We start from the raw sequence: 10578 nt of genomic DNA, 5'->3' as shown, positions 1-10578 counted from the left end.
ATGTCATCACAATATGATATAAATTTTTCTTATCAAATGGCACAAGATACATTTTGTTCTTTATTTTTTTAAATAATAAACAATGCAATAATATATTATTCTAATAAACTCATAAAATGCGTCACAAAAATTGCCGGCTTCCGACGACGAGTACGTGATAATCAACAAGTGATATCATGGCCGTTACATAAATGCGGAACAGTAGGAATAGGCGAGAATAGTTGAAACGAGTAGAATAACCGGAACAAGCGAAATAAAATGAAATGTAATTTAGAATCAACACGAGATGAACGATTGAATTATGTAAATTATTAATTAAAATCAATCAATATGAATTTACAGCAGCATTATATCAATGAATTTCGCATTGAGTTTCCCAATTCCATTTTATTTCGTTCCGCTTGTTCCAGTTATTCCACTTGTTTCAACGATTGTGCCTGTTCCGTTTTTGAATGTTCTGCTTTTATGTAACGGCCATGACGCCAAATGTCGATAATCACGTGCTCCTATCGTAAGCCAGTATTATAAAAATATATTACATCTCAACAACACTAATCGTTTAAATAAAAATATATTATATTCAATATTTCATGATAGGTAAGTAATTTATCTCAAACTTTAAATTATTCAAATTTTAACAAATTAATCATCAAATGAATGAATTTATTTTTAGAATTTATTTTTTACAGTCCACAAAGAAATATGTCGTTCGATAAAAGGAATAATCCTGATTTCGATGAATCAACAGAATCTCCAGAAAAGAAAAAATATAAACTTTGGAAAGAAAATTCAAGCATACTGGTAAATAAGTTGACTGTCATTTTTTTTAATTCAATCGTACACTTTATTTCATTTCTCATGACTTACTGTTAGTTCTGAAGTGTCAAAAATATTTAAAAGTATTAAAAAAAATTTTTCGCCTTGCATCAATAATTTTTTCCATTAATATCTATGACTCTCACGATCAAATACATTCACGTCATGTAACTTTTTGTAGGTTCCTTTGAAAACATTACAACGTTGGGCAAAGAAACGAGTAAAGATTAGGAGTAATCATACCGATATTGAGTTTAATATAAATCGACAACATGATGACAAAAGTTTAGATAACAATTATAGTCCCAATGATGAAAACCTTACTTCAAGATTGTCTTCGTCTGATGAATATAAACCTATTTATGAAGAAAACAGAAAAAAAATAAGAGAATTTAGGGGTGTAAAAGATTGTGGAGAGATCATCGATGATAGTAGTGAGAATGATGTGAAGAGATCATTGAAGATAATGATGAGAATGATTGGGAAGACATCATCGAAGATAATGATGAAAATATTAATACCAATAGCAATGATACTTTTAGTGGCAACAATAGTAATAATCATAATAGACATGATGATAGCAATGTTAATGATAACAATAACATTGCTGATAATCACACAAAAAATAACGATGCTACCAAATTATACTTAAATGCAGAGGTAACAGTGATGGAAAGTGTTCATATAGTTCTAAAGTCATATTTAATCGAAAATTAACTAAAATTGCTTTACAAGAAAATTTGAATATACTTCAAAAAGTGCTTCCTAAGCCTAACAAAATGCCAAAAACTATATTTACATTATTCGATTATGTTCGTAAAATATCTCCACCTGTTAAAATTATCAAACATTTGTATTGTAAAAAATGTGCGTTTTATACTGAAGAAAATAGTGTTTTGAGAATATGTACGTCATGCAAAAGCACAGAGGGCACATCATATTTTACGAACTGGATATTATCGACCAGATAAAATTCCTGTTTGAACATAGAAACTTGGCCAGTAAATTGCAAGTTTTACCTCATCATAGTGAATTAATCTCAGATATTACTGATGGTTCCGAATACATCAGAGTTAATTCTAGGAAAGATCGTAACCAATATGATTTGACGTTGATTCTCAATACAGATGGCTTATCTTTAGTGAAAAGTGCTACAACTCACTGTTGGCCTCTTATGTTCACCATAGCGGAATTACCTGAATATCTTAGAGAGTCATTTATAATTATAGTCGGTTTGTGGTATGATACTCAAAGAAAACCATTAATGAATACTTTCTTAAAGCCCGTTTGTGATAAATATTAAGAGTTTCGAGAAGGGTATTCAATGGACTGATAAAACAACAAATGAGACCTTTACTTCAATGATTGTAGCACCATTGTTCATAGCTGATGCTCCAGCTCGAGCAGCAATTCAGAATATTTCTTATTTCAATGGAAAATTTGGCTGCAACATTGCCAAATTAAGACTCAACAATGTAAAGGTCCCAAGGATAAAAAAAAAAGAAGAGTTTTTTTATTTAAAGAGAAAACAAGTTGTTTAAGAACATCTGAACGAATGATTGAGCAAGGTAATAAAGCTTTTACTGAAGGAAAAATACATATTAAGGGTGTGTAAAAGGATCAACTGTCATTTCTAATTTACCATTTATTGATTTGGGAACCTGTGTGATCCCAGAATTCATGCACTCAGTGCTTTTGGGTGTTGTGAAGCAATTTATTAACATTTGGATAAATAAAACAGGTGATTGGAATATTAAAAAACATCTCGATAATATAGACTCATTTATTTTGAATATTCATCCACCATACTTCTTCAATAGGATGCCTCGAAAATTGTCAGATTTTAAATGTTTTAAAGCATCGGAATTTTTCAATTGGCTCCTATACTATTCAGCTCCAGCACTTCTTGGTTTCTTACCTAACAAGTATCTACAACATGGTTTCTTTTAATCGTGTCTATATATAATTTACTTCAGAAACCCATACACATGAATGACTTAAATAGTACTGAGATTCTTTTACGATTATTTGTCAGAGATGTGGTGAGTTGTATGGTAATCATGAATATTCATATAATCTTCATCAATTAACACACCTTGTATTATGTGTTCGACGTTGGGGACCATTATGGTCATCATCTGCATTTCCGTTTGAAAATTATAATGGAATCATCGCGAAAAGTCTCCACGGTTCGAAACATCTTGGTGAAGAGCTGATGAAAAATTTGAAATTAGCTCAGGTATACATGCTCTAAAAAATAAAATACATAATGATCTGAACGTATCAGCTGGAAATATACATAAAAAAACAAGTATAGACTTATGAATAAGATAAAGACATGTAATATTCGAATGAATGATCTTGAGCTACAAATTTTGAATTTAAATCATCTAAATTTAATAAATATAAATATATACTCCCGGATGGAAATTGATAGACACATTTATACAACAGAAATTTACAAACAAATTAAAACAAATAGTTACACAATTAAGTTGAGTACATATGAATACGAAGAAATGTATGGTGTAATTAGATACTTTTTTAGAAATTGATAATGAATTGTACTTCATTTTTAAAAAGTTTCTATTCAACAACACCGGCTATTAATTCATCAAGAATCTATGACAAAATTACATTTCATACTCCCTATTGTAGAGACTGATGATTATAAATTAATAAATGTAAGAAATATTATTAATATAAGTCACATGATCCAAGTGGATAATTTTATTTGTAAATGTCCTCATGTATTGAATAAAGTACGTAAAAATATATGTATGTAACATGTTTAAAGTGATTAAAGTTCCTGTTTTTCAAATTCGAACACACATCTAAGCAGATCTGGTCAGATGTGGCTAGATCTGACCATATCAGACTGTAGTAAATTTACATGAACCAGGTCTGATTAAAATGAATTTCATGAATAGTAAGATCTGACCAGCTGAAATTATGTCAATTGATAAAAGTCAGGTCTAAATAAATTTGATAGCATGTTCTATTAGATCTGGTTATATCTTAATAGACATGAAATTGCGGTCAAGACAATGTCGTCAGATCTGGCAGGTTCTGCCCCCAATTCGATCAGATCAAATTGCATTGAACCACATAACAAGACCGGGTCTGATAAAATATGATTGTTCCCCATCATGCATAATCATGTCAATACACTTAAAATAACAGATTTGTCAAGATATAAGTAGATCTGATTTGATCAAATTAGATCTAAGCAGATCTGATAGTTTTTTCCCGGGAATAGCAGAAAATCGATCTGAAATAATCGATACAAAAAAATCGATTCTTCAAAAGATCGAGAATCAAACTACATCTCTAATTCAGACTCACCAACATTGCAATTTAAATGTGTATTAGAATACAATAAAGTACATCGCACTCACGTTTTTGTTTTTTATTTTCTATTATTTTTTTTGTATAAAAATACTTTTTTAGTTTATAAATGTAAGTATTTATTAAATATTTCAAATTGACAAAATTAATTATAACCATTAATTTAAAAAATTAAATACATCGATGTTGTAAATGAGTGCTTTGAGGTTAGTGCGCTAAAATTTTTCGCGGATTACATCATAGTAGATTATAAAAGCATTTAGAAGAAAAAAAATGATGTCATCTAATTCGAGTGTTCCAAGAAATAATTATTAATCATATTAATACATTTTTTTAGGTAAAAATGAAGTTAATTTCAAATCATATCGTTTTGCCTATAGTCTTGGGAATATCGTTAACAGGTGTCTGTGTGGGTTTATTCTATTTTTTATACAAAAAAAAGGTAAGTCATAATAATATTTACTTAATAGATAATGTCACATTGCAAAAATCTATAATTCAGTTTAATAATTATTTATGTTCATCATGAACATGTTTCGTTTCTATTTACATACTCCAATTAACATGGTTTTATTACGTAAGAATATCTTAAAAAAACTTTTTCTCAAGTTCTAAATTAATTCGGAGTAAACTAGAAACTTTTTCATCTCATAGAAAAGTTTAAGAGAAAACAATTGACTGTAATGAATACAAAAACTAAATGTCTATTGTTACGATTTGTAAACAATATTTATTATGGTTTTTCAGGATGAAGAAGAAAACAAAAAACCGATTTCTTTAAGAGAGGTGAAAAATGTGACATACGAGATAAAAATATTGAGACAATTTGTTCCAGCAGTTATAGGACGTGGAGGAGCTACAATTAAAGACATTGAAGAACGTACTTCTACACGTATTAGATTCGATAAAGATGATTCTGAATGTCCAGAAAGAATCTGTAGAATTAAAGGAACTGTTGAGGCTATAAAATTAGCAGAAGTCATGATTCAAAATCTCATCGCTGATATGCCAATTATTGAGACTTATGAAATGTTTATTTCTTCAACAACAATTTCAAAACTTCTTGAACAAAAAGGAATGCTTGTGAATACTATTCAATCTGAAACAAACACAAAAATTATCTTAGAAAAGAAATATTATAATAGTACTGATGAACCTAGGCGAATTATTATTAAAGGAACAGCTGAACATATTGCTGAAGCAGTTTCAACACTTGAAGATTTAGATAGAGAAACCAAAAGTGCTATTGAACAACTTAAACTTGCTCGATCTACAAGATCACCTCGTAGTAAAAATCTTCCTCGTGATACAGCCAATACTAAGACTCCAAAAAATTCACCCAAACAATTGGAATCTTCTGCTATTGCTCAAGAAGGTGTTATGGAAGTTTATGTTAGTGCTGTAGAGAGTCCTAGTCGATTCTGGGTTCAAGTAGTTGGAGAAGGTACTTTAGCTTTGGATTCACTCGTTGAAAATATGACTGCTTATTATAACAATGAAGATAATAGAGAAATACACATCTTGAAAGATGTAAGTTGATTTTTTCAATCTTAAAAAATTACAAAGCTCAGATTTTAATTTATTAATATTCTTATCTATAAATACTTATTTAATATAAAATCAAATTTGATGTTTTACAGATCTCTGTCGGCCAAATGGTAGCAGCTAAATTCAGTTTTGATAATTGCTGGTATCGAGCGGAAGTTATTACATTAATGGAAAATGGATTATATGAAGTATATTTTGTCGATTATGGTGATAATGAATTCGTTGATGAAAATAATATTTTGGAACTCCGAACAGATTTCTTAAGCTTACGTCTACAAGCTATTGAGTGTTGTCTTGCAAATGTGAAACCCAAGTAAGTATTTTTGAATTTATAAGGAACAGTTGTTTCATCAAACTTATTGAAAACGATTAACACTTTATTACTTAAATTTTATCCATCACGTAAACTTTAGAAATTATTTACCCTTATTTCATAATGTTAAATCATTCATAATATTTATATTTTTATGAAATGAAGTAAATTTACGTCTAAAGTCATCCTTATTAATAATATTTAGTTGCATAAATAATTTCGTTGATACATGAATAGTTGTATCATAGCGAAAAGTGTCCATCTTCTAGGTTATTAGTCACTATTGACGTTTGATAGTATATTGGTATTTTGTGTGATGACATTACTTGCATTCCAAAGCTGGCATTTCCTCCCAACAATTCCCATCGCTCATTAACCTAGTGTCTGCACCTTTAGAATGTTTTGATGATTTTGGTATGTCCTATAAAAGCAAAACAATTTCGGTCATAAAATAACAAAAGACTTTACAAGAACTGTCTATAAAGTAGTCTTATTTACTTGAGTTAAACATTGCTTCTCACTTTCGCTTTGTACTAATTGTATTTTTACCATTAACGTTAATTCACCATTTTTCTGTAAATGTCTATCAAAAATTGAAAGATCTCGATATCCAAGAGAAATAATATTTGACGTTGATTTAAGCTCTAGAATTGTTCGACTGACATGACAATACTCCAAACTATTGAGTTCGGCATTGAACACCGCAAATTGAAATCTAATTTTTATCTGTTCAACATCATTCATACCACAGTTGAGAATATTTAGACATAAAACAATTGGATTTTTTATACGTTTTCCTACAACAAAGTCAACTTTATACATATAAGATATTGAATTATTAAGTTATTGTGTAGCACACTATTGGCTCATCTTTTCTTTTTTCTTTGTGAAATCAATAGATATTTGAATATACTTACCTTCCGGATTCTTCCAAAATCTAATCGATAAATTCCATGAGATAAAAATTCCATTTACTTTTAGATCAAAGGGAGGACTGTCTATACAACTTTTTTTTGCTATTGTTTTCTTATAATTTTTTATTAACCACGAATACTTGAATACAACATCTGAGATAGTTGGTACCAAAAGTTCCATCTCACTTTAATTTGCTGATAAACTGTCTTCTGTAAAGGTAATTGACTATCATCAAATTGTAGAACAAGTTTGCGCCATTTTCCATGTTGTTTGCCTTGAATAAAGAAGGAGAATGGAAAACAGTTAAAGTATTCTTGACCTGAATCTGATCTTTGTAATTCTCATTATTTCTATATCATCTCCCTAACATTACAAAATAATTTGAGTATTGATCAACAACTCAATCATCCAGAATACTTCTTTTCTAATTTTAATTTTTAACAAGTACCTTTCATCTTCTTTGATTAATGAATTTTGTTAGTTCAATAATTTTTCAATTCTCGTACAAAAAAAAAGTTATAATTAAATTACATCAAATTTTATTGTTATTTACTTCCTTATTATTCATTAAAAATATAAAAGTATGATGCGACTTTATATGCCCACTGTTTTCATGAACATTATTTCTACCGTACAGATATTCTTTAATTTGTACTGTCAGGCAATTGTTTGGTAACGAAAAACTATAATTGTACTTTCGACAGATCGTTAATGAAGTCGGTAGTATGCACGTAATAATTACTGTTTTTCAAATAAGCTAACGAAGTTAGTTGAAATGATTTTGCTCATAAAGCCAAACCTGTGCTTAGCTTATCAGACATTCTAAATCTTTTCAGTTCTACTTTCCTAGACAATTAAATAAATCATCATTCTAATTACATAATGTTTAACTAAAAATTTTATAAATATTTTTGTTTAATTTTTCAACTAATTATTTACATCAATTATGTTACTTAAACCTCATTATTTTAAATTAAATACATAGCTATTAATTTTGTAATTATTAACAAAGTAATCAACATGAAAGTTTTTAAATGATGAAAAAGGGTTGATTCGAAAGTATTACTCTTATTCTAGATTGAATACAATTACGTCTGACCAAACATGCATGTTTCTACTGCATATACGTTGTTAAGAATTGATAGACCTTCATTGAATATTGAGAGGTAAATAAAAACCAAGAGCTTCTTTAAAGTTTAATTGGAATAGTCTATATGTAATAGTAATAACTGAAAACACGATATTGCTCTGAGTTTTCAGTAAAGTGAAGTAATTAACAGTCCAATAATTATCTTTATCAATATTACAGTGAACATATAGACCATTCAACTCGACTATTTCTCGACGGAAACTATCTCAGAAATAGGAATTTGCCAGCCTACAAAATCGATTATCATTAATCTTAAATCAGAATTTCTCCAAGAATATCAAGCATATCATTGATTCAAACTATAAAAGTTTCTAAAGTTTTTTACTAACTTGACATACCTTCTTTAAGACTCCAAATAAATTTATGATTGATCTTCACGTCAATTTTAAATGCATGAGTAAGTCTTCTGATACAACTATGCTTTCTGAGATCTCAATGACTCTTTATAGATGCAGTATGCGCTTAACAAGCTTCGACATTGTGATACACAATTTACGCTTTAGATAGATCGTTCATAGGTAAATGTTCTTTGTAAACATTCAGTGGATAGAATGATGAATGCCCAATTTTTGATCAACTACTAAATATAACACTAGAGTATATTCATCAAATGTTGATATTTTATGACGTTTTAAGTAAAAATTATTCAGTAATTCATATATTCAAAAATTGTAGAAGCACCTTATTGCAACATTTCAGAACTGACTTGTAATGAATTTTGTTTGACCTAGAAAATTCATTGTACATATATTTTGCTAGTAAATTCCTTTTAAATATTTATGAAACGGTAAATGTTTACTCTAGTTTATTTTTTTCCTGAATTTCAGAGACGATGAATGGAGCCAAGAAGCATGTAATCGATTTGACGTTTTAACTTGGGCTGCTCAGTGGAAAGTTCTTACTGCGAAAGTCTGCGGATATAAAGAAAGAGTACTTGGTCAAGGCAAATCGAGGAGGGAAGGTTCACCAATACCGTGTATGGAATTATTTGATAAGAGTAATGATAACCAGGTAAAATAACTAAATTATTTGAAAAATTATAAATGATTCTTTTTTATTATTAATATCTGACAGACATGATTTAAGGAAATAAATAAATATGTTTTGTTTTTACATATACATTTTTGCTAAAGATATGATTGTTTTCATAAAATAGAAATTTAAACTCAAAGTTTACGTTAGTTTGTTATTTATATTTATAGTACTTAATTGATCAAACTTGACATTACTTAACATTATTCCTTTGTTTAGGAGATAAATATTGGCAAGCAGTTGATTGTTGATACTTTCGCTATCGCTGAGGAAGGTACTTGGTCTGCTTCCAGTTCAACATTATCGCTGTCTAAACATGATTTTCCAACAAGTACAGCAGTAGCTCAAGATTCTACTCCTAATGCTTCTATATCTAGCATTTCTTCTGTTGAAGTTAGTCCTCAGCAAGATAAGAAGCCTACAAACGAACTCATTGACTTAACTACTCCAATCAAAACTAAAAAATCCAAAGTCATTGAAGAAATTGATCTGGTAACACCACGTCATGAACAAACAGTGGAATTTATTAATGCTGAAAAGAAATCTGATAGCCATGAAAATGGTGATAAAATACCTGTTTTTGATCCTTCAGTTATAGATAGTGATAATAGTGCAGATTCAGATGAATTTGAACTTGGTTAAAGGTTGTTAAAGAATCTCAAAATATTTATATATTTTTTTTTCGTTTTTTTTTCTTTTGTCTAAAGTTATAAATAATATTTATTTTCGAGAAAGTTACAGTGATGTTTTCTCTGACTCTTAGATAACAATTGTTCGTGCCTTAATATTTTCTCAATCGCTACTTAGAGATTGCGCAGAGATTGAATAGAAATGTATTTTTATATGCTAACAAGAAAGTAATAGTTGAAGTTTTTATTTCCAACTCATAACAATTATATGTATATACCTCAATATTGATTTTCAGTTTTTTTTTCTATCCTTTTTTTTTAAACATCAACAAATCGTTGTCGACTTAAGTTTTTTATTATCATACATATAAGTATTATTAATAATTATAAGTTAAAATGTCAAAAATACGTATTTATTATTTCACTCTTTAAAAAAGAGTTTTATGACTGTTTTTTTGTTTCATCTGAGTTGTGAATATTATCTCTTTCAGAATATAAATATAGAGATGTACATACTGAGATTAATAGTCAAAAATGTTTATTATAAAGTACTATGTTATCAAATAAAATAATCTAAAAAAAAATTGCTCATTACCGATAACTATTTCACCTTTTTCGTTTATAATATTATATTATTTTATATCACTAGAACAAAATAAGTAAAAATGTAATTAAAGAATGAATTGAAGAAATAAAAACGTAATCAATTATTTTTACTTTCTCACGTCAAAATTTATTAAGTGATGTTTCTAATTCAGTTAATTGAGAAATGAATACTATAATCGGAAGTGTGTCTACTCAATTTTCAATATAAGATCTGTTTGAAA

General features: G+C 28.6%; 2 protein-coding genes across 3 annotated transcripts; one reads left to right on the top strand and one right to left on the bottom strand.

The window, feature by feature from the left end:
• Positions 1 to 4161: 4161 nt before the first annotated feature.
• On the top strand, positions 4162 to 10133 carry LOC118070954 (tudor and KH domain containing protein papi). 2 transcript variants are annotated; one of them, XM_035089854.1, is made up of 6 exons: positions 4162 to 4275; positions 4502 to 4606; positions 4912 to 5694; positions 5805 to 6025; positions 8918 to 9101; positions 9342 to 10132. In XM_035089854.1, exons 2-6 carry the CDS (start codon positions 4508 to 4510, stop codon positions 9762 to 9764), a joined length of 1710 nt encoding a protein of 569 aa, XP_034945745.1. In that variant the 5' UTR covers positions 4162 to 4275; positions 4502 to 4507; the 3' UTR covers positions 9765 to 10132. The 2 variants fall into 2 exon arrangements, with proteins under 2 accessions (XP_034945745.1, XP_034945746.1); XM_035089855.1 differs by lacking the exon at positions 4162 to 4275 and adding an exon at positions 4337 to 4370 and having other exon boundaries at positions 9342 to 10133.
• On the bottom strand, positions 6263 to 7251 carry LOC118070955 (uncharacterized). The gene is made up of 3 exons (XM_035089856.1): positions 6943 to 7251; positions 6524 to 6822; positions 6263 to 6446 (listed from the first exon to the last, which is right to left on the bottom strand). Exons 1-3 carry the CDS (start codon positions 7118 to 7120, stop codon positions 6348 to 6350), a joined length of 576 nt encoding a protein of 191 aa, XP_034945747.1. The 5' UTR covers positions 7121 to 7251; the 3' UTR covers positions 6263 to 6347.
• Positions 10134 to 10578: the final 445 nt, after the last annotated feature.

Source organism: Chelonus insularis, unplaced genomic scaffold, assembly GCF_013357705.1.
Source record: "Chelonus insularis isolate UGA/USDA-ARS -01 unplaced genomic scaffold, ASM1335770v1 contig_70_pilon, whole genome shotgun sequence".
NCBI lineage: Eukaryota > Metazoa > Arthropoda > Insecta > Hymenoptera > Braconidae > Chelonus > Chelonus insularis.
The sequence above is the reverse complement of the archived record's forward strand: the minus strand, read 5'-3'. Positions and strand labels throughout refer to the sequence as shown.

Bases quoted from the DNA above. Each gene is read 5' to 3' on its own strand.
- LOC118070954 (XM_035089855.1), top strand. From the start codon at position 4,508: ATGAAGTTAATTTCAAATCATATCGTTTTGCCTATAGTCTTGGGAATA. The intron at 5,695-5,804 runs GTAAGTTGATTT...GATGTTTTACAG, and splicing joins AAATACACATCTTGAAAGAT to ATCTCTGTCGGCCAAATGGT. The intron at 9,102-9,341 runs GTAAAATAACTA...TCCTTTGTTTAG, and splicing joins ATAAGAGTAATGATAACCAG to GAGATAAATATTGGCAAGCA.
- LOC118070955 (XM_035089856.1), bottom strand. From the start codon at position 7,120: ATGGAACTTTTGGTACCAACTATCTCAGATGTTGTATTCAAGTATTCG. The intron at 6,823-6,942 runs GTAAGTATATTC...ACTTTGTTGTAG, and splicing joins ATTTTGGAAGAATCCGGAAG to GAAAACGTATAAAAAATCCA. The intron at 6,447-6,523 runs GTAAATAAGACT...TTGCTTTTATAG, and splicing joins AGAAGCAATGTTTAACTCAA to GACATACCAAAATCATCAAA.